The 24,983-nt window shown below is 38.1% G+C and overlaps 1 protein-coding gene across 22 annotated transcripts in view; it reads right to left on the bottom strand.

Moving 5' to 3' along the window:
* Positions 1-23,560, bottom strand: part of DLG1 (discs large MAGUK scaffold protein 1) — a 267,124-nt gene extending 243,564 nt beyond the window's left edge. For 6 of the 22 annotated variants that reach the window (XM_060419292.1, XM_060419287.1, XM_060419286.1 and 3 more), the window contains exons 1-4: positions 23,439-23,560; positions 22,096-22,145; positions 21,304-21,435; positions 1,312-1,478 (exon numbers count right to left, since the gene is read on the bottom strand). In XM_060419292.1, coding sequence (XP_060275275.1) covers positions 1,312-1,478; positions 21,304-21,435; positions 22,096-22,114 — 318 coding nt within the window. In that variant the 5' untranslated portion in view covers positions 22,115-22,145; positions 23,439-23,560. Of the gene's footprint in view, positions 1-1,311; positions 1,479-21,303; positions 21,436-22,071; positions 22,146-22,609; positions 23,064-23,344 lie in introns of those variants that run through there. The other 16 variants (XM_060419293.1, XM_060419285.1, XM_060419280.1 and 13 more) reach the window with 5 other exon arrangements.
* Between the last annotated feature and the right edge of the window lie 1,423 nt (positions 23,561-24,983).

A 24,983-nucleotide genomic window follows, 5' to 3' on the forward strand; every position in this document is an offset into this window, starting at 1 on the left:
TAGAAAAATAAAGTTATTAAATAAGAAGCCAATTCTCTTAAAATTTCACATGGTTCTTAAAATTCTTTATACAATAAATGTGAAACAGAAACTATATTACTGATTAACATTTTAAACATCTGTCTGAAATGGACTAAGGTAAGTACAAATGATATATCTAATAAAGGGAACAGAAACTGAAATTATCTAAGAGAAAATGACAAAAACAATAAAAAAGGAAAATAAAGACACACTGGTAACATAACACTAGAATTTCTAACCAAAGAGAAAAATACAAGGACATACTACAGTTCATAAGGAGAACTGTGAAATGGGTATTATGATGTCCAAAATCAGAAGGTAGACTTGCCCAAATTAGCCACATAAACTGGGTCAAGTTATTTATTTTTGTCTGGATCACAATTTCTTCATCTTTTAGATGAAGGGGGTGGGGTTGGGGAGGAGATGTTCTCTGATTCTTCTGGCTCTAAAATTCTATAGTTCTATGTTCTGTCATATAAGAGGAAACTGAGAATTTCTCTATTTCATTAACAAAGGGCTGTGTGGTTGCTGCCTACCAATACTTTTCCCTGATTCAATTTTCCAGGCACTTCTCCAGCAGTAATTAGAAGATACTAGAATCAAAGTCAGTCAGACAACCACCTTCAAATGACTAATGTGCCTCAGACAGAATCCTCATTACAAAATGCTTCACATCTCTGTTACGCCATATATAACTCCACCAGCAATAAAAGATCACAACAAAAAAGAACATTACTAAAATAGTTATGAAAACTCAAAGAAATACAATTTTTAACTTCAAAAGCAATAGAGAAATCAATGCTGTCCTTAAGCTTTATTGATCAGTCTCTAGTGAGATTTAACAATGCAATCCTTCAAGCCAATAGAGAATCCTAGGGATAAATGTAACAACTGCTGTTTGAAAAAAAAATACCAGAGCAAAACTACCTTTTCAAAGTAGTTTCTATCTAATTATCCCAGAAAGGAGGGATACTGATGTTTACCATGCAGAGTATTCTTTAACAGTCTAAAGACTTTAAGTAATACTAAGACTAATAAGGCTAAAGTAACACTAATAAGACTAAAGTAATACTTTAATAGTCAAGTATTTCATACTTTGAACCATTTACATTTTAAGACAGGAGTACCAGAAATTCTGAGGTTTTTCTTCAAAAATATTTTTAATCCCATTTTTTTCATACCATAATAAATGATACTCCCACAAAATATCCATTTTAATAAAATGAAAAAACTTAGGAGCCCTAATTAATTGATCACTGAAAACAGCTTAAGGACAATTTTTTATCTTACCTCTACACTAGGGCTAAGGCTGCTTGGCAGTGTTTCTGAAGTTACAGTAGTGCTTGGAAGGCTGGAAATTTCCCAAGTATTTACAGGCTGTATTGGTTCAGACTGCTTTGAATGATCTATACATTTTGGATTATCCAGTAAGGTCACTTCATAAAATTCTTGAATATCTAGAGGTGAGGAAAGGAAAAGAAAAATTCAAAAGTAATTTGTATTTTCTAATTAAACTATGCATTGCTAAAACAATATAACTCAAAAGCAAAACTTTTACTCAAATTAGTAAAATAAATCCAATCTTATAATGTACTTAAACAGTGAGTATTTTATTTCATTACAGTTGTATCAGAACCTGCAGGGCACAGTGTAAAACTCACAGGCTTTTTATACTTCATAGTCAGTGCTGAGTTCAAATCCCTACTTCATCACCCTACTATCACCTGTACAGGCAAGTTACTTAACCTCTGATAACTTGCCTCTTATTACTGTGAACTGTTACAAGGATTCATGTAATGCATGTAAAGTGCACACTGGCACATAAGCAGCTCCTCAAGATAGAAGTTAATATCATTATTTTGAATTCTGCAGAAATAAGTCATTACTGATATTTTATAAATTTGTATCACCAATATCCAGGTTTGGAATATAAACCACTCAAGTGGTTTAACTGCCCTAGTAACCAAAGTTATGACAAAAAAAGAATAATACTTTAATACAAAATCAAAGGATTATGAAATATTTTTAGATACCCTCACATTCAAATAGTTAAAAATGGTAAGTTAAACTATTCTGTTACTTTAGAAACAATCAGGTAAAAGTATGACAAAACATTAAAAGAAATGATAAATGTACTTATAGAAACATAGAATAATTTGGAAGATTAAGTTACTCTTTTATCAACTAGAATGACATGAATTTAGTATATTAACATTGGTTATACTGCTCAGAAACTCTGAATGGCAGTTATATAATGTTTAAGTACACCACTACTAGCTTTTTATTTATCTTCTGGTATAATTTTGAGTTGATATTTTTTAAAGGAGGGAAATTATTATTTAACAGCTAAGATGGGGTATTATCTTGTATAGAACCAAAGTCAATAACTGTAAATTTGCTAAGCTGAGTCCGACTCTTTAGCAACCCCATGGACTGTAGCTTTCCAGGCTCCTCTTGCCAGGGATCTCCCATGCAGGAATACAGGAGTGAGGTGCCATTTCCTTCTCCAGGGGATCTTCCCGACCCAGGGATCAAACCCGCATCTCTTGCATTGGCAGGTGGATTCTTTACCACTGAGCCACCAGAGGCATCCATAAATAACACTTAGAAAGGATAACTTTTATTTGTTTCTTAACATGATGAAAACATTAGTATCTCCTTTAAAAAACATCAAAAGACATTGGTTTTGATAATCAATGGAACTGTAGAACTTTCTAGGTAAAAGGTTAATAAAAATTAAAGTCTGACAGTGAGGATAATATCAACCTGTTTCACAAGATGTTAATATTACTGTGGAAAACTGTATGTAAAAGCATTTTATAAACCATGAATCACTATGTCAACTCTTCACATAAGCATCATGGAAGAGTCAAACCTCAAATTCAGAATTAGCTAAAAAAGATTCTTATCAAACAAAAATTTTTAACCTGAATCCAAATCAAGTCTCTAGAACCAACTTCTAGTTCAAAGAAAATACAAGGGACAGAGGAACATGTTAAATGATATCAGAAAAGCAAAGAACAAAACTGATTCAGATGAAGACATTCTACAAGACACTGGCCTGGTATCTTTCAGTGTCATGAAAGAGAAAATAAATTGTTTAAAATTAAGGATTTTTCTGTATAAAGGAAATAAAAAAGACACAGCAACTAACTGCAATGTCAAAGCCTTAACTGGTGTGTATGTGTGTTTGGGGAAGGTTGGGGAGGGTGAACGATAAAAGACATTGTGACAATAATTAGGGAAAGTTAAATACAGACTATTTTCCAGAATATATTAGAGAAAAAGTTTTTTTTGTATAAGATAAACATGTGTGCAAGAGTATGTATATACTTGTGTAGCAAAACATATATTTCCATATATGTAGGAGATATCTTATTTATGTAGAAGATAAATACTCATAGATCTACCTACCTATCTAGAGAAAGATTTTCAACCTCCTCCACAAAAACAAAACAAACAAAACACTCTTAGCATAGTAGTACGCCCCCTAAGAGCACTAAATAATGGTTGAGCAATTGGTCAGTTACCAATCTCAAGATAAATAACCTGAGTCAGTACATAAAATTTGTGTATTTTCCAATACTGTAAATGAAGTTTCAGATTTTAAATTTCTATGTGACCTTTTATTCTGTAATTAACAGAAATACTGATATACTGCCTTTTAATAAAATCTTTTAAAATTTTAGACCAGTTTTGTCCAAAATAACTTTCTGCAATGATAAATGTTCTATCGCAGCACTGTTTATAATAGCCAGGACATGGAAGCAACCTAGATGTCCATCAGCAGACGAATGGATAAGAAAGCTGTGGTACATATACACAATGGAGTATTACTCAGCCATTAAAAAGAATACATTTGAATCCATTCTAATGAGGTGGATGAAACTGGAGCCGATTAAAAAGAGTGAAGTAAGCCAGAAAGAAAAACACCAATACAGTATATTAACACATATATACGGAATTTAGAAAGATGGTAATGATAACCCTGTATGCAAGACAGCAAAAGAGACACAGATGTAAAGAACAGACTTTTGGACTCTGTGGGAGAGGGAGAGGGTGGCATGACTTGGGAGAATGGCATTGAAACATGTATACTATCATGTAAGAAATGAATCACTAGTCTAGGTTTGACACAGGATATAGGATACTTGGGGCTGGTGCACTGGGATGACCCAGAGAGATGATATGGGGAGGGTGGTGGGAGAGGGGTTCAGGGTTGGGAACTCATGTACACCTGTGGTGGATTTATGTCAATGTATGGCAAAACCAATACAGTATTGTAAAGTATAAAAATAAACTAAAATAAAATAAATAAATTATAAAAAAAAGTTCTATAGCTTACTACCCAATACAGTAGCCATACAGCTCTTGGGCATTTAAAATGTGATTAGTGTGACTGAGGAACTGAATTTATAATTTTATTTAGGTTTAATTAAATACCCACTTACTCCTTGGAAGGAAAGTTATGACCAACCTAGAGAGCATATTAACAAGCAGAGACATTACTTTGCCAACAAAGGACTGTCTAGTCAAGGCTATGGTTTTTCCAGTCGTCATGTATGGATATGAGAGTTGGACTGTGAAAAAGCTGAGCACCAAAGAATTGATGCTTTTGAACTATGGTGTTGGAGAAGACTCTTGAGAGTCCCCTGGACTGCAAGGAGATTCAACCAGTCCATCCTAAAGGAGATCAGCCCTAGGTGTTCTTTGGAAGGACTGATGCTGAAGCTGAAACTCCAATACTTTGGCCACCTCATGCAGAGAGTTGACTCATTGGAAAAGACCCTGATGCTGGGAGGGATTGGGGGCAGGAGTAGGGGACGACAGAAGATGAGATGGCTGGATGGCATCACCAACTCGATGGACATGAGTCTGGGTAAACTCCAGGAGTTGGTGATGGACAGGGAGGCCTGGCATGCTGCGATTCATGGGGTCGCCAAGAGTTGGACATGACTGAGCAACTGAACTGAAGTCGAATACCCACAAGTGGCTAGTGGCTACAGTATAGGACAACAGAAATCTAGACTAATTATATAATTCAGTGCTCTGTGCATGCTCAGTCACTCAGGTGTGTCCAGCTCTTTGCGGCCCCATGAACTATAGCCCACCAGGCTCCTCTGCCCATGGAATTCTCCCAGGCAAGAATACTGGAGTGGGCTGCCATTTCCTACTCCTACAGGTGATCTTCCTGATTCAGGGATCAAACCTGTGTCTCCTATGTCTCCTGCACTGGCAGGCAGATTCTTTACCACTGATGCTACATGTGGGTGGGTGGGTTAGTCGCTCAGTGGTGTCCAACTCTTTGCAACCCCATGAACTGTAGCCTGTCAGGCTCCTCTATCCATGGGAATGGAGTGGATTGCCATTCCCTTCTCCAAAGGATCTTCCTGACCCAGGGATCGAAACAAGGTCTCCTGCACTGCAGGCAGATTCTTTACCATCTGAGCGACCCTGTGTTGTACATTAAATCTTTGTATCTTAAATATTTTATACCTAGTAATTTATCTCTATTAATCTGCTACTCTGTCTTGCCTCTCTCCCCACTGGCTAGCTGGTAGTCCATTCTCTGTATCTGTGAGTCTGTTTTTATTTTATTATATTGATTCATTTATTTCATTTTCTTAGATTTATAAGTGAAAACAAACATCTCTTACTTCGATGTTATGGCTGAACAGCTTGGGCTGCATGTGGGGTTGGACAGAACTGGGTAGAACTTCTGGCTCAGTTTCCGGAAAGTCAGCTAAAAAAAAACTGACGATCCCCTCAGTTCACAGGGAGACCAGCCTTCCAACCTGGTATTCCCTCCTGCCCCCTCTCACCCAAGGTTCCCAGAGGGGAGTCAGGCCCCGCCACTGCATCCTGGTGTAGCCACCTGGGAAGCCCATAATATAACTCAAAGTAAACGTTTAATGGTCAAGGAATAAAGAGTTTCCTAGATGAATTTTTCAAAAGTTCACTTGCAACTTGCTTTTATCAATCGAAATGCCTCCTTTCTAGGTCTTACATTAAGCTATCAAACAGTCCTAATTTGCTGAATCTGAGCTCCTATGGACTAGAGAACCAAATATCCACATTATTGGCTATAACATACTTAAGAAATACAAGCTGAGTAAACATCCATCAGGATGGCTATTATTAACAAAACAGTCACTGTTGGTAGGAACATAAATAATGCAGTCACTATAGAAAACAGTGTATGTTTTCCACATACACTGTGGAATGTATATGGTGGTTTCTCAAAATATTAAAACACAGACTCATCATCTGATCCCGCAATTCCAGTTATGAGTATACCCAAAAGAACTGAAAGTAAGGACTCAAACAGATATTTATATACCCATGTTCATAGCAGCATTATTAACAATAACCAAAAGGTGAAGACAACCTAAATGTTCATCAACAGATGAATGGTTAATAAATGAAATGTGGTATATAGAAACAATGTATTATTATTCACCCTTTAAAAGGAATAAAATTGTGATTACATCTACCACATAGATAAATGAATCTTGAAGAGATATGATGCTAAGTAGGGTAAGTCAAACACAAAAGGACAAATATTGTATAATTCCATTTCTATGAGAAACTTAGAACAGTCAAGTACACAGAGATAGAAAGAAAATGTATTCCCACAGACTGGGAAAAGAAGAGAATGTGGAGTTACTGTTTAACAGGGAAAGAAGTTCAGTTTGGGGACTTCTCTGGTGGTCCAGTGGTTAAGAATTTACTTGCCAATGCAGGGGACACTGATGCAAGATTCCACATGCCGCAAGACAACTCAGCCTATGCGCCACAACTACTGAGTCAGCACTCCAGGGCCCGAGATCCAACACTAATGAGCTCATGTGCTGCAACTACTGAGGCCTGCGTGCCTTAAAGCCCGTGCTCTGCAACAAGAGAAGCCACTGCAATGAGAAGCTCGTGCACCACAACAAAAAGTAGCCCCTGCTCACTGCAACTAGAGAAAGCCCAGCAAAGCGATGAAGATCCAGGACAGCCATAAATAAACGAATAAATTTTTTTTTTTTAAAAAAAGGAAATTCAATTTGAGATAGTAAAAACATTCCAGACATGGATAGTGGTGAAAGCAACAGAACAGTGTGAAATTACTCAATGTCACTGAACTGCACACTTAAAAATGGTAAATTTTATGTGATATATATATAATACTTTATCACAATAAAAAATAAGTTGAATGAGATTCTAGGGGAGTTTAAATGAATAAAGTATATGGGATATACTATGTGGGCCTTAGGAAGTATCACTATGAACAAAGCTAGTGGAGGTGATGGAATTCCAGTTGAGTTATTTCAAATCCTAAAAGATGATGCTGTGAAAGTGCTACACTCAATATGTCAGCAAATGTGGAAAACTCAGCAGTGGCCACAGGACTGGAAAAGGTCAGTTTTCATTCCAATCCCTAAGAAAGGCAAAGCCAAAGAATGCTCAAACTACCACACAATTGCACTCATCTCACACGCTAGTAAACTAATGCTCAAAATTCTCCAAGCCAGGCTTCAGCAATATGTGAACTGTGAAATTCCAGATGTTCAAGCTGGTTTTAGAAAAGGCAGAGGAACCAGAGATCAAATTGCCAACATCCACTGGATCATGGAAAAAGCAAGAGTTCCAGAAAAACATCTATTTCTGCTTTATTGACTACGTCAAACCCTTTGACTGTGTGGATCACAAGAAACTGTGGAAAATTCTGAAAGAGATGGGAATACCAGACCACCTGACCTGCCTCTTGAGAAACCTGTATGTAGGTCAGGAAGCAACAGTTAGAACTGGACATGGAACAACAGACTGGTTCCAAATAGGAAAGGGAGTACAACAAGGCTATATATTGTCACCCTGCTTATTTAACTTACATGCAGAGTATATCATGAGAAACGCTGAGCTGGAGGAAGCACAAGCTGGAATCAAGATTGGTGGGAGAAATATGAATAACCTCAGATATGCAGATGATAGCACCCTTATGGCAGAAAGTGAAGAGGAACTAAAAAGCCTCTTGATGAAAGTGAAAGAGGAAAGTGAAAAAGTTGGCTTAAAGCACAACATTCAGAAAACGAAGATCATGGCATCCGTCCCATCATTTCATGGGAAATAGATGGGGAAACAGTGGCTGACTTTATTTCTGGGGGCTCCAAAATCATTGCAGACGGTGACTGCAGCCATGAAATTAAAAGATGCTTACCCCCTGGAAGGAAAGTTATGACCAACCTAGACAGTGTATTAAAAAGCAGAGACATTACTTTGCCAACAAAGATCCATCTAGTCAAGGCTATGGTTTTTCCAGTAGTCATGTATGGATGTGAGAGTTGGACTATAAAGAAAGCTGAGCACTGACGAATTGATGCTTTTGAACTGTGGTGTTGGAGAATACTCTTGAGAGTCCCTTGGACTGCAAGGAGATCCAACCAGTCCATTCTATAGATCAGTCCCAGGTGTTCATTGGAAGGACTGATGTTGAAGCTGAAACTCCAATACTTTGGCCACCTGATGCGAAGAGCTGACTCATTTGAAAAGACCCTGATGTTGGGAAGGATTGAGGGAAGGAGGAGAAGGGGACAACAGAGGATGAGATGGTTGGATGGCATCACCAACTCGATGGACATGAGTTTCGGTAAACTCCCGTAATTTGTGATGGACAGGGAGGTCTGGCATGCTGCGGTTCATGGGGTTGCAAGGAGTTGGATATGACTGAGCGACTGAACTCAACTGATAACATCTATTTCAGCTATTTTGTTCTTTGCTTCTTACTAGGGTCAGGAGAACTAATACTGTCAGATAAGACCCAATTTAAAAAGAGATTGTTACCATACCTGGCTAACTAAAACCATAAGCAAAAGTACTGACATATTTGTTAACGTATGTATGTTGCTACTGCTACTGCTAAGTCACTTCAGTCATGTCCGACTCTATGAGACCCCATAGACGCCAGCCCACCAGGCTCCCCCGTCCCTGGGATTCTCCAGGCAAGAACACTGGAGTGGGTTGCCATTTCCTTCTCCAATGCATGTAAGTGAAAATTGAAAGCGAAGTCGCTCAGTCATGTCCAACTCTTAGCGACCCCATGGACTACAGCCCACCAGGCTCCTCTGTCCATGGTATTTTCCAGGCAAGAGTACTGCAGTGGGGTGCCACTGCCTTCTCCATAATATATATAGGTATAGTATGGTGATATTTTTGAAATGATAGGTTGTTACAGTTATTATCACTTTCCTTAAAATACACACACACATTACATCTTAATTCTTGACTCATATTCCATCTTGACTAACATTACAGTTTATTCACTTTATTTCATTTGTCCACCACACTTCATCTTCAGGGTATCCCAAGACAACAGAAGTGAGCAAGTAATAATACGTCTTCAGAAACTAGTTCTCAATTACAATTCCTTCAGTAGTATCTGTGAAGCTTTTTCAAAGGTGACCTAAACAAAAAAGGCACCCCCTGGAAAAACTGCACACACAAATTAAGCTTTTCTTAGGAGTTTCAAGTATCAATATTTTATATTTCCCATGCAGTCTCTGTTTTTCAGTGAATCTACATTGTATACGTCGGAAGAGAGTTATCATCACTGACTGTAACCATAAAGATTCAGAAAAAATTAGATTATCATCATGACAAGTAAATATTTCTACAAAGTAACATTCTAGGATTCAAAATATGTCCTACTTTTTCCTTTAGAGTTTTCTAAACTAGAGAGTATAACATGGAGTAAACCATAAGGTATGTAGTCTAAAGTAAAACAAGTTAATATACAAATATAAGACAAAAACAAACAAGGTAAATTCTAGTATAATCCCAATCTCTATTTCCTAAAAGTCTATTCAACATGCCAATGTCTGAAAATCCAAGTTATTCTTAAAAGATCAACTTCATGAAAATAAAGAATTAATGAGTTTACTCTGAACACTTAACACATTCAGCCAATCAATATTAACAGAGTGTATATACTTTTGAAGTAAAACAAGAGAATTAAAAGATGAACAATAATGTCTTTGGGAGACTGAGATAATTGAGGAAAAATTTATACAACACCTAAATCTTTCCTATTTAAAGCACCTACAAAGGTAGATTTCTATAAAAATTTGATAACTGTATTTTAAATCATAGTAAATCATTTACTATTAAAGTGTAAAGAAAATGGGAGAATGTGGTGGTAGTTAAAATGACTGCCATTAAATAGACAAGAGTGATCCCATACTCATCTGAAAATACACATAGCTCACTCAGATATATACCAGACATATCATTAAAATGTCTGATGTATTTTATCATCCTTGAAAAAGATTATTTCCTTTGAAAATAATGATGCACTAAAGCAGGCAAGAAGAGAAAACACAAAAATACAAAAATATTAAAACTTGTATTAGAGGAAAACTAGCCTTTAGTTGACTCACAGTTAAAAATACTGATTCTGTGGATCCTACAGATCAGTCTTATCACACTCTATTACTCGTTTTCCATTTGTAGTTTGCATGTGCTTTCACTGTTTTGGACCAAACTAGTTCCCCAGTTCCTGAACAAAGACCTAAATTATAAGATCACAAAACTATACCACATACAACAGAAAAATTCTCAAATATTAAACTTAAATACAAGTAATTAGTCTAACAGTACTGAGATGAATCATTTCTACCTGTTATAAAACTTTGTCTATTTAGAAATCTCTAAGATACATATACTTCAGAAGTCTTCAAATCTAAGTAAAAATTTATTATTTTCTTGCTAAAATTTAAAGTTTGCAAACACTAGGAGTAAGGGAAGTACAGAAGTTCAGAAATACCCTCAAAGGAACTTGAGGAAAAGTTTTCTAGCTTGTAGTTACAATTTGTTGTTGTTTAGTTGCTGAGTCGTGTCCAACTCTTTCTGAAACCATAGACTGCAGCATGTTAGGCTCCTCTGTCATCCACTATCTCCCAGAGACTTCTCAGATTCATGTTCTTTGAGTCAATGATGCTATATTACCATCGCCTCCTCTGCTGCCCTACTCCTTTTGCCTTCAATCTTTCAATATAATATAGGTGACATCTCTAATCTATGAGTAATATTCTAGTTAATGGAAAAAATATTAAGAAAAACACCTTAACAGGTGTGACTTCTCTGGTGGCCCACTGGCTAAGACTCCCAGCTCCCACTGCAGGGCTGCATGCATACATGCTCAGTTGTGTCCAACTCTTTGCAACCCTATGGACTGTACCCCACCAGGCTCCTCTGTCCATGGAGTTTTTCGGGTAAGAATACTGGAGTGGGTTGTCAATGCAGGGGAGTAGGTTCAATCCCTGGTCAAGGAACTAAACATCACAAGCTGCAACTAAGGAATTTGCATGCCACAACTGAGAGATCCCACATGCCATAACTAAAGATTGCTCCTGCCACAATGAAGATCAAAGATCCCACATGCCACACCTAACACCTGAAGCAGCCAAATAAATATTTTTTAAAAATAAACCTTAACAGATACTTTGGCAAAGAAGACACACAGATGGCAAATAGGCATATGAAAAGATATTCCACCATATATCATCAGGGATATGGACATTAAAACAAGGTATCACTGTACATCTATTAGAAAGGTCAAAATACAGAACACGGACAACAACTACTGCTGGCAAAAAATGAAACAACAGGAATTCTCATTCACTACCAGTAGGGATACAAAATGATACAGCCACTTTGGAAAGCTGTTTGGTGGTTTCTTACAAAACTAAACACACTCTTACCACATAATCCAGCAATCATATTCGTCAATATTTATCCAAATGAGATGAAAACTTATATCCACAGAAAGACCTGCACACAGATGTTTATAGCAACTTTATTCATGACTGCCAAAAGCTGGAAGCAACCCAAACACCCTTGGATAGGTGAATGAATAAACTGCAGTACGTCCAGACAACAGAATATCATTCAACACTTAAAAAATTAAAAACAACAACAGAAAACACCCATGTATGTGGAGGAACCTTAAATGAATACTACTAAGTGGAAGAAGCCAATGTAAAAAGGCTATATGCTGTATATGCCAATGTAAAAAGGCTATATGCATATATTCCAATTTTATGCCATTCTGGAAAACATCACAATACAGAGAGTAAAAATATCAGTGATTGCCAGGGGTTGGAGATGAGAGAGGTGAATAGGCAGAGTACAGAGGATTTTTAGGACAGTAAAACTATTCTGTAGTGTCGTGGATATACGTAAGTATCTGTCTACAATGGTAGACACAGGTCATCACACATTTGTCCAAACCTACAGACTATACAAACCCAAGAGTGAATACTAAGGTCAAACTATGGACTTTGGGTGATAATAATGTGCTCATGCAGGTTCATCAACTGTGGCAAATGCACCACTCTCATGGGAGATGCCAAATATGAGAGAGTCTATGCATGTGTGAGGGCAGGTACCTTCTTCTCAATTTTGCTGTGAATCTAAAATTGCTCTAAAAAATAAAGTCTTTAAAAACTTAAAATAGATATGCGCTATCAAGTCATGAAAAGACATGGAGAAACCTTATCTTTGATAAGCAAAATGCATATTGCTATGTGAAAGAAATCAATACGAAAAGGCCACACACTTGAGATTTTAACTATATAACATTCTGGAAAAGGCGTAACTATACAGACAATAAAAAGATAACTGGTTCCCAGGGATTTAGGAGGAGAGAGAAAGAGAAGAACAGGTGGAGCAAGAGACAGCAGAAAGATCAGTGGTTGCCAGGGGTTTGGTGAGAAGGGCAGAGGGATAAATATGTGGAACACAGATTTCTAGGGGAGTGAAACTATCCTGGATGATACTGTAACAGTGAATACATTTGTCAAAGCAACAAATGTATATGTCAAGTTTATCAATGTTTTGACACAAAGAGCAAATCTTAATATAAACTATGGACTTTAGTTAATTTAATACTGGCTTATCAACTGTAACAAATATACCACACCAATAAAAATGTCAATGATATGAGAAATGGGAGTGTGCAAGGGTAAGAATATGGAAACTGTGCTTTCCACTCAATTTTTCTATAAACCTAAAAATGCTGAAAAAGTCTAATAATTTTTTAAATGTTTAAGGGAGAATAAATAACAAATTTATATTAAAAAACAAGCAATCTCATACTTCAATTCAAAATAATTTACAAATGTATTAAAATTTTAAATGTTGAAAAAAGAAGCCATGACAGAATTTGAATACAGTAAATATTTTTATAATCTTAGGGCTAAGAAAGTCTGTCTAAGCATAATACCAAGGGTAATTTTTTTAAAATTACTTTAAAAACAAACGACAATGCATTAAAAACAAATGCAATTTGCAAGGCCAGGTAGCATTGATATCTCGAATGGACATTTTATACCTCTAAGGAAAAAAATGGAAAAAAAGAGTGGTGAGGGGCACATGACATGAACAAATAAATCATAGAAATTAACAACGATATAAGAAAATTCTTACATCATTGGTTATTTATCCAAAATAAAACATCAAAATGACTACAGGTGTCTTCTACAGATCAGAATAGAAAATACTAAGAAGATAATACTTTGATGTGCTTAAGGGATAGTAAATTTGTCATTCTTCCACATATCTAAAAAATTAAATTAATATAACATTTTTGACAGTAATTAAACAAACAAACAAAAATCACATCAAAAGCCTTTTAAAGTTGCACATCCCCTTTACCAAGCAGTTCAATTCTAGGAACTTATCCAAAGAATATATCAAGGATATAGGATGAAGAACATATACAAAAGCAATGTTGTCTATAATTCAGAAAAATTATACATCTAAATGCTCGTGGGAAATTATAACTACAGAAAAATCTATACAGTGCAACAGTCTTTAAACAGCACAACCGATTGATACGGAAAGGCACATAATGATAAACTTTGTGGGATAAAGATAGTTAAAATGTATAGCACAGAGAAGTCACACAGTATACACTTAAGCAAATTCAACCACAGTACCTCTTTTCACCAAAAATAGGGAAATTCTTCCTATTAGTCCAGTAAGCAAATGCCAGCAAATAAAAACTGAGAAGAGAGAAGACTGATCCCTCAGGTAGACTCCATTATCATAGCATCTCTCTATATTTCACTGTGCTGAATGTGATTCTAGAATTATGTGCTTTTAATACTAAAGGTCATTTAAACACAAGTCAACTACTTCATCTGCTGCCCAACTGAAGGAATTATTTCTCTCCGCTAGAGAGAAAAATAGTGGAACTGTAGTTAATGAGAAACAATTCCTGACTAATTTTTAAGGATAATTTTAATCTGATAATATTTTTCATTTTATATAACAATTTTAAGTATCAATTCCCATTGAATTGTAGCATCAATTATACCATGTTTTATTTGGAGCTTCCCAGGTGGCTCAAGTGGTAAAGAATCCGCCTGCCAATGCAGGAGACCAGGGTTCAATTCCTGGGTTGAGAAGATCCCTGGAGGAGGAAATGGCAACCCACTCCTGTATTCTTGCCTGGACAATTCCACCAAAACCACAGGTGACAAAAGAAAGAATACTGGAATTTACATGGACAGAGGAGCCTCGTGGGCTACAGTCCATGGGGTCATAAAAAGTTAGATGCAACTGAGCACCATGTTCTACACACAAAATTTGTATACAGGACTTTGTTTTGCAAAATGAAAGAGTGTATATATACACAAGAATAACATTCTAGAAGGATCTTTACCCTATGGAAGAAGTAGATTATCTCTGTTGTAAGAATTCTCCTGCTTATAATATTTTATATTAAGTACACGTATCTGACTATAAATGCTTATGAATTCCACTCTGGAGGGTTAGACAAAAGACAACTAGACAGCTAATGTACAATGAAATACAATCCAATCATTTCGGAGAGAAAAATTTTACCAATTAATTGATTAAAAGCAAGCACAATGTTTTTGTAAACTAAAATATCCAACATTCAAACCTACTCAGGCACAGATTACTCTGCTTTTGACTAAACCAACATACATTTAAAAACTCATTTTGAAAAAAATAAAATAAAAAAATAAAAACTCATTTTGATTTCCAAAGAAGAAAGTACATACAATTTTAAACCATGTATTATAATTTGTTGTTTCACACACTAGAAAGAGAAAAAAGGTCAAGCCAATATCCAAAATAAATTATTCCAACACTTTAAATATGATATGACTAACAGTCATAGTATATTCCTTAAAACAAGGTATGTATCAAAAGGAACCAGAACTTCTCAAAGAAGTGGTTGATTCTAAGGCTGGGGCAGGTTATACACAAGATGAACCTAGAGTGTGCGTTCATAACATGAACATCATGTTATGCCAAAAACTACAGAAGTGCTTAAAAAAAATGAGGGAAGGCCATAAAGACATTACGGCCAAGCTAGAGAAGACTTACACTAGACTTAAATCTGAGGCAATCTGAACACCCAAATCTTTAAGGATGATAATAAGTGATCAACCACTGAAAGAAATATGATAGCTAGATAGGTAGGTAGGTAGGTAGATAAATGGAAGAGGAGTGCTCTTAATTATAGTAAAATACCAAGCAGCACTTTTCTGTAGTTAGCTGGAAACTATAGAAAAGTGCTGCTGTATTAAAAAAAAACTCTACTACAATCTTTCAACTGTCATTTTCAACACAGTAAAAACTGATTCAGGCAACCATCATCAGTGGATGCTAAGCCTAGGTGGAAATGTCTCTAAAGAGCAGGGAGACTACAAGGTGTTAAAGTGTCCCCTCCATATACTGCTTATAAACTGCAAAGGGGAAAAAAGTAACTACAGACTACAGCAATCAGACAATGCCTTAACAGGGTGATTAAAATTAACATTAAATGAAGGGCAGAAGACATCATGTACCTATCCGGATGTACAGAAACACAGAGAATACATAACCTGAGTTTAATCACAAGCAAATATTAGCAAACTTACAACAGGAAACTTTATATAAAAAAATAAGAGCAGGGGGAACTATACTCTTCAAATATGTTAATGTCATAAAAGACACAGGCTGTGGAAATGTGCACAGATTAAAGAAGACTAAAGAGGAACCAGAGATCAAATTGCCAACATCTGCTGGATCTTAGAAAATGCAAGAGAATTCCAGAAAATCATCTAATTCTGCTTCAATTGATTACACTAAAGCCTTTAACTGTGTGGATCACACAGACTGTGGAAAGTTTTTCAAAAGATGGGAATACCACACCACCTTACCTGTCTCCTGCGAAACCTGTATGCAGGTCAAGAAGCAACACAACCGAACATGGAACAACTGATTCAAAATTGGGAAAGTGAAAGTGTAGTCGCTCAGTCGTGTCTGACTCTTTGCGACCACATGGACTGCAGCCTACTGTAGCCATGGGATTTTCCAGGCAAGAGTACTAGAGTGGGTTGCCATTTCCTTCTTCAGGGGATCTTCCCAACTCAGGGACCGAACCCAGGTCTCCTGCATTGCAGGCAGATGCTTTAGCATCTGAGCCACCAGGGAAGCCCCAAAATTGGGAAAGGAGTATGTCAAGGCTGTATATTGTCACCCTGCTTATTTAATTTATATGCAGAGTACATCACGCAAAATGCAGGGCTGGATGAAGCACAAGCTGGAATATCAAGCACAAGCTGGAGAAATATCAATAACGTCAGATAACCAGATGACACCACCCTTATGGCAGAAAGCAAAGAGGAACTAAAGGACCTCTGGATGAGGTGAAAGAGGAGACTGAAAAAGCTGGTTTAAAACTCAAACATTCAAAAAAACTAAGATCATGGCATCTGGTCCCATCACTTCATGGCAAACAGATAGGGGAAACAATGGAAACAGTGAGAGACTATTTTGGGGGGGCTCCAAAATCACTACAGATGGTGACTGCAGCCATGAAATTAAAAGACGCTTGCTCCTTGGAAGAAAAGCTATGACCAATCTAGACAGCATATTAAAAAGCAGAGACATTACTTTGCCAACAAAGGTCCATCTAGTCAAAGCTATGGTTTTTCCAGTAGTCGTGTATGAATGTGAGAGTTGGGCCATAAAGAAGGCTGAGCATTGAAGAATTGATACTTTTGAACTGTGGTGTTGGAGAAGACTCTTGAGAGTCCCTTGGACTTCAGGGAGACTAAACCAGTCAATCTTAAAGGAAATCAACCCTGAATATTCATTAGAAGGACAGATGCTGAAGCTGAAGCACCAGTACTCTAGCCAACTGATGCAAAGAGCTGGAGCATCAGAAAAGACCCTGATGCTGGGAAAGGCTGAAGGCAGAAGAGGATGACAGAGGACAAGATGGTTGGGTGGCATCACTGACTGAATGGACAGTCAGTTTCAGCAAGCTCTGGGAGATGGTGAAGAACAGGGGACAGGAAGGACAGGGAAGCTTGGCGTGCTGCAGTCCATGGGGCCACAAAGAGTTGGACATGACACAGCAACTGACAGCAACAATAAAGAGACTTGACAACTAAATGTAATACCTGGATAGTATATCAGAAAAATTATTGGAAAAGGAAATTTTTAATATGAAAAAAACTGTCCCTACATAGATAAAATAACCAGGGCTAGAAGAAATATTTAAAGATGCTTTTACAGCTCTCTGTGATTGCAAGGTTCTAAAGAAATTCAGCCAGCTTCTGCTTTTTCATAGTATTGCCTCAAAGCAAGAGTAACAAATAAGTAACAACCCAATTCAATCAAAACCACCAACCAGAAAGTTAATAAAATTTTCCTCCAATTCCATAAAGTTGTAGCCAATAGTCTGATCCATATTCTGTTATAACTGTTTTCCTTCCTCAAACCTACACACACACACACAGGTGCACAATGATACACTAACATATTATATCACTGAGGCCAATAATAAGCAAAAAATCTAAGGAACTCTGACATTTTACCATTATAGCTGGAAGTTCGTAAACTTTGACTACTGAATACGCTTTTCAAAATATGTAAATTCCATCATTAAAAACATTCTCCTTAAAGTATAAACTTTTAAAAAACATTGACCCTACAGAGGTCTAGACCGGTACAAAATCTTTGAGGACCACCGAGATCCTCTCTGATCCCAGACAAACCTGAGAATGAGAGATGACCGCAAACCACTATGGACCCTAACAGCTGTCATCAAACCATATCCAATCTATTTTACTCACAAAATGTCCAACTAGAAGTACAGAAAATGAGACTACAAAATCAAATACACTAAGTTTTTAACTTGCTCTCACCTAAATCAGGGATTAAAATTAGGTGGACTTTATTTCCCATTTATACAAAAATAACACCAGATGTTTGGGGAATAAATTTTTTTTAAATGCACAGTTCACGGACTTATTTAAAACTATAATTTAAATACTCACCTCTAAAGAAACAACTTAGCTGAAACTCAGAAGTTAATAAAATCTTTTCTACTTTCAATAATTTTTAAATCGACAAACCATCCTTCAAGGATACTACTACCAAGCCTCAGAGCAAGAACAATGATTACCATATTTCACTGAATTGAGGATACTGATACTGACACTATCAACTATAAAATGCACCATTATTTCACATGCCACTAAGAATGTAAAACCAATGCTAATATATATCCACTATAAAATTCATCCCAAGTTCAGAGATGTTAGTTTTTAAAATTGGTATCTTAGAACAGATATAGCGCTGTATGTGCATGCCTATTCCTCTGAATAACAACAAAGTGGTGGTGGTTTAGTGGCTAAGTGGTGTCCAACTCTTGCAACCCCATGGACTAGTCTGCCAGGGTCCTCTCTTCATGGGTTTTCTCAGACAAGAATACTGGAGTGGGTTGCCATCTCCTTCGCCAGGGTATCTTTCCGACCCAGGGACTGAACCCGTGTCTCCTGCACTGCAGGTGGATTCTTTACTGTTGAGCCACCAAGGAAGCCCTCAAGGTGCCAAGAGCCTAACCCTAATAATATATCAACTACAGGGTAGGGGGATCCCATGACAACTTAGGTCCTTGCACAAAGCTGTTATAAATGCATGGAAACAGTGGATACAAACTACCAATTCAAGAATCACTCAATAAATAACTGTTGCAGACTGCAAGTCCAAGTAGTAACTAAGTAATTCATTATAGTCTAAGGAAATGACTTCCAAACTCTTAAAGTAAAAAACTTAAGCACCATATATGATTTTCAACAATTAGTGGTCAAGTCCCTAGGTCTCCTTTAATTCAATGATTCACAAGTATCACCTCAGAAGATGAAGTACTACCTACTAAAGGAAAAAACAGTTAACAGAATTTTTCAGTACATACTATAAACACAATGGACTCTAGTTTAACTTAGGGTAATTTACAGGTTTAAAAAACTATCACACTGTTTCAAAATCAATGGTACAGGTGCAAACGAAAGACAATCTTACTGACCTAAAAATTTTCCAAAAATTAATCCAACTTAAGCATGTACCAGAAACTGTATTTATTAACTAATAGTGTGAACAATTAATTCAATTACAGTATAGAAACACAAAAAACCTTTACTAAATTTACTTGTTTCAAAATTCCTAAAATGTATTACTTTCCTCACACCAAAATCTGATACTATATTCTATATGACCTTAAAATATAAGTAAACCTAAACAGCAAAGCTTAAATTCACAACCAATAAAATTACACAGGACAAAGAAGATTGACAAGTATAAGTTACAATTACAAAACTAACTCTATCAGAATTCAATTATGCATAAGAATAAACACATTCAAAATAGGGGAGGCAGAATATATCCAAAAAAAAAAAAAAATCCCCATCAACATTGCAAATCTACTTCCCATCTCAATCTAAGTGTTGGTTCTGGTTGACTACTTCACTAATCATTTTCTTAAGTCATGGACTCCACACAGAGAACTTCATCTATCTATGAATTACATATAAAATAAGACATACAAGTCATACTACTTTTTCCTAAATGGTGAGCCTACTAAATAAAACATTCCTAGGTTTAATGGTGATTTAGAAAATAACTAAAAATGATTTTCCCTTCCTTTGTTGTTTTTTCAGACGAATCCAATTGATCCATTTGGACCTTAAACCCCAGAACTTAGAAATTCAAATGTAATAAATGTCCAAAAACAAAATAAGCAAAATACTGGTCATTTTTAAACATGAGTGACAGACATATAATAGTTCATTATACTGTTCTCTCTGTTGTCGTGTATGTTTTCAAAAGTTTATAATAATGCTAAATTATATTTAAGTGTATTGAGTGATCTTCTTTAACGTTTTCTTTAATTCTAAAACTGATTTAGTAGAGTATCAATTTACCAATAAGCTATTTGATAGAATACATTAATTTGAAAGTAGGATAAGATACATTAACCTCAAATCACATCAAAAGTTACTCCATCGATACACAGATATAAGGCTGTAACTACTGAGGAAAAAAATGTAATGCAATGAAATGTTTTATTTTAATATGTTATATAGTCATTGATTAATAAAAATGCATTTTATTCTTGAAATTGAAAGGGACAATTTTTCTAGTTCAGTGGTTTGTAAACTTTTCAAGGTACCTAGAGAAGAGGCCCAGAACAGATCATCTTGTTTTATATACCGGGAATTGTGTACAAAATATAAGCTTTTGCTTTAAAAAAGAATCTAGCTACTTTTTAGGAAAAAGGTTAAAAGCCACTGTTCCACTGCATCCACATGCTACAGCTAATGTAGGGACCTAGAAAAGATTATATGATTTATACCATCTCATCCAATCAATAGCACTATCAGGAGTAGAACTCAGCACCCTTGTTCAGTTCTCCTTTAAAACAATGAACCACATCAAATTTAAGTTAGAGTTAAGAATATTCAATATTTTTATCTGTAAAACAAGATTAGACCAAGATTATCTGTAAGATCATTTTTCAAGTTTAAAACTGTAATTCTACAAATGCCAAGTTTAAACAGAGGTCTATATTAAGAGAATGAATGTTCTTAAACACAGAACTTTTCAAACATTTTCAGAGATTCCAGAGAAATAACAAAACCAACAAAGAAACAAGCTAACAGTTATTCAGTCATTACTTTTTGCAACCTCTTCATTTTTTAATGCTTTGTTATCAAAGACCACTGAAATAATCATACTGAAAGTTTTTTTGGTTATTAGATATTTCTGGAAAAGATATTGGTCTAAGTATCAAAATACACAATTCACTGGATGTTCAAGTAACTGCATGCCTCACAGAGAGCCAAGTCTATCACTCTCTTAAGTTTAAAATAAGTGAATTCAGAGAAGCCTTAAGCCCAGCTGACACACAATGGTCACAAATAAAGTTTTAATTCCCACCTATTAAAGCCTGAAAGAGGTTGCTCTGGAATATGTTAATAACCCGTTCTATGGAACTTCTGAGCTGTCTGTCTTCTGTTTGGCTTAGTTTCGAACGATAATCTTCCAAAAGGTGCAGTGCTCTCTGGGTATCTGAAAAGAAAAAAAAAGTTTGATTAAAATTATATACTTACAAGGAAGTATTACAAACTAGCTATGCAGCAAAATACTCTGCAAGATAACCTAAACAATTCTCCAAACCTCCAAGTCGATCCATGCTACTATGTTCCTGTACATATAGTCCTTAGAAATGAAATAATCCAAAAACTGTTCATTATGTCACAATAAAACAAGGTGAGTAGTTTGTAACCAATGTGTTCTAGTGATCATTTAACCAGTAACATAGTTTCAGTTGATCTGATATACAAACACTGATTACTACAATCCATCATTATAATTCAAATATTCTTTCAAAACTAGTAGTTCTTAGCTAGTATTCCACATTCGTTCACGAAAGGGTTTACTAAGAATGATTTAAATGAAATATTAAAACGCCAACACAAACTTTTAAAAAAGACATTTCTGAGGGAAAAAAGTTAATTGCCTCTCCAGTCACTACAGAGATGTCAAGGGAAAAAAGTTTGACAAACACTTAGGTGTTTCCATCTTCTGAATGATTGAGGCTTAGATTCCGTAAGTAATAAGGCTAAGGCTGGGCTGTCTCATCAGTTACACAAACATCTGTAAAACATAGCAAGCACAAAACAGAAAAAAGCAAGGGATACCCACAAGAGTTCCGAAGTAAACTCTCACCTTGCTTCCGGACCGGCATTTTTCTCCAGAATCAGGAAGAGAGCACACACCTTAGAACACAAAACAGAAAGGAAACAGAACTGAATTCAGAAAAGAACAGAATCGAGGTTAACCTAGCATTTACCTCTAACTCTCAAATCGAAAAACTCCTAGCCCTATTTGAAAAGTCCACCTGGCAAAGTTTTCCCAAGTCAAAGGAGAAAGAGCCTCAAAACCCAGCAGTGTCAATGTAGAAAGCTTTAACCTAAGGTTGGGTTCCCCTGCAAATTAAGAGCAGACAGGAGCAAGCTGCCAAACTCTCCTCGAAAGCTGCCCCTTCTCCAAAGGGAGCTTAATGCTAGACGTGGGGCCACCCCTCCCCCGGCATAAGAAAGCATACCCCCCACCTGCTACTGGGGGGTGAAGAGGCGCTCCGACCCTTGGCCCCTAAACCAGCAGAGACTGTAAAGCAGTCCGAGAAGGAACCAACTGGATTGATCACCCCGCCCTGCTCGGGCCCCCTCCTCTCGCTTGCCTGATTCCTTGTTGGCTTCCTCCGAGCTACTCCAGCGAGGGCCGGACAGGACAGCGGCCGCTCTCCGACGCCCTCGTGCCCCACATGCACACCTCCGCGGGCCCCCACACCTGCGGCGCCGCCACAAAGTTCCTGCGAGTGGCGTGCGCCCGGAGCTGGGGTGCGCCCCGGCCCGTCTCCCCCGCCCTGCCCCGCTCCACGTCCCCCCGCCCCACCCGGGGCTTGCGGAGCTGTGCAGAGGGGGGTGAGGGAACGGGGGAGGAGCTCCCCTCGGCGGCTGCACCCCCGTTGCCTCTTCCTCCGCCTCAGCCGCCGGCGCCTCCTCACTCGCCGGTACCCGCTAGCCCGCTCGCCTTCTCAGCTCTTAGCCGCCACACCCCCGGAACCTCGCCTCCTTCCGCGCCCCCAACCGCTCTCCCCCCAAACTTTCCGCCAAGATGGCGGCCCTTGATCTGGATTGCCGCGCCCCCACGTGACCGCTTTCCCAGCGCTCTCAGCCAATGGGAAGTGAGGAGGCGGCTCGCGCCGAGCCCCGGGCTCTCAGCGCTGCAACCTTTGGGTTCGAAGAGGGAGGAGGGCCAGGAGGGGGCTGGGGACGGCAGAAGGGGACCTGAGGAACGTCGAAGTGAACCTCCTTGCGTAAAGGCGCGGCCACCGAAGTGGTTCTGAGAACAAAGGAGTTGACGCACAGACTCTACAGGTGGGCCAGGGCGCCCTGGAAGAGCCCGCCTTTACCTCGTCCTAGCCCACCGGTGTGTCCCGCGGCTCTGAGCGAGTAGCGCACCAGGCGAGGAAGAGTGACAGTGTCGGAAGAGAAATGTGACCTCACCTACACCAGATCCAGGACACACATTCCGAGACACCCTTTAACCTCACTAAATGCGTGTCGTTTCCAACTCTGCCGGAGAGATCCACCCCGGGGGTGGATCCCCAACCTGGAAAAGCATTCTCAGGGAGGTGTCGACTGCACCACCCACGATAGGGGGCGGGAAAGGGCGGGGCCTGGGAGGGGGAAAAGGGAGGTGTTTGCGAGGGGGAGGGGTGCCGTCTCTGCATTCTTACACTTGGTGCTAATTTTTTCAAGTTACTGTTAGCCCCTCAGTAAAAGTTTTGGAGGAACTGAGTTAAAGAAGGGTAGGTAAAATATGGAGATTAGTTAATCTGATAAGAAATTGAAGGTTTTGCCAGAGAATTTTTTAAATCTAAGTGATTAATTCCAAGTATGAATGCATTTAAGGAAGGGAATAGAAAATTGGTTCGTTCGTTTTCTCATTCATTCTCCCTTGCCTGCAACTCCCTCCAAGTCAACAGCTTCACGTATTACCCAAGCTCTGGCGGCCCCTTTAAGAACTCACCTGTAGCTACCGCTGAAGCTCAGCAAAACTAGTTTAAAGCTAGTTTACGTAGTCCCTAGGAGAAGGAAATGGCAACCCACTCCAGTGTTCTTGCCTGGAGAATCCCAGGGACGGGGGAGCCTGGTAGGCTGCCGTCTATGGGGTCACACAGAGTCGGACACGACTGAAGTGACTTAGCAGCAGCAGCAGCAGGAAAGGGACTACTAGCCGGCTGGGACCCCGCTTCGGGGCTGAGCCTCCCAGGATCTGGAAAAGGAATTGGGCAAAGATGTCCAAATCATTTCCACATCTTCGACCCTCTTCTGTGTACCAGCAACCTCCATGCTCTGATCCAGAGAGAAGAATTTGCCTAAGATCACCCAATTCAGTTCAGTCGCTCAGTCGTGTCCAGTTGTTTGCGACCCCATGGACTGCAGCACGCCCGGCCTCCCTGTCATCACCAACTCCTGGAGCTTACTCAAACTCATGTCCATTGAGTTGGTGATGCCATCCAACCATCTCATCTTCTGTCGTCCCCTTCTCCTCGCGCCTTCAATCTTTCCCAGTATCAGGGTCTTTTCCAATGAGCCAGGTCTTCCCATCAGGTGGCCAAAGTTTGGAGTTTCAGCATCAGTACTTCCAATGAATATTCATGACTGATTTCCTTTAGGATTGACTGGTTGGATCTCCTTGCAGTCCAAGGGACTCTCAAGAGTCTTCTCCAACACCACAGTTCAAAAGCATCAATTCTTCTGCGCTCAGCTTTCTTATAGCCCAACTTTCACATCCATACATGACTACTGGAAGAACTATAGCTTTGACTAGACAGACCTTTGTTGGCAAAGTAATGTCTCTACTTTTTAATATGCTGCCTAGGTTGGTCATAACTTTTCTTCCAAGGAGCAAGCGTCTTTTCATGGCTGCAGTCATGATGTGCAGTGATTCCTTACAAATAGCTGTGAAGAGAAGAGAAAGACAAAGGAGAAAAGGAAAGATATACCGATCTGAATGAAGAGTTCCAAAGACTAGCAAGGAGAGAT

The sequence above is a fragment of the Ovis aries genome, chromosome 1, assembly GCF_016772045.2.
Source record: "Ovis aries strain OAR_USU_Benz2616 breed Rambouillet chromosome 1, ARS-UI_Ramb_v3.0, whole genome shotgun sequence".
Classification (NCBI taxonomy): Eukaryota; Metazoa; Chordata; class Mammalia; order Artiodactyla; family Bovidae; genus Ovis; species Ovis aries.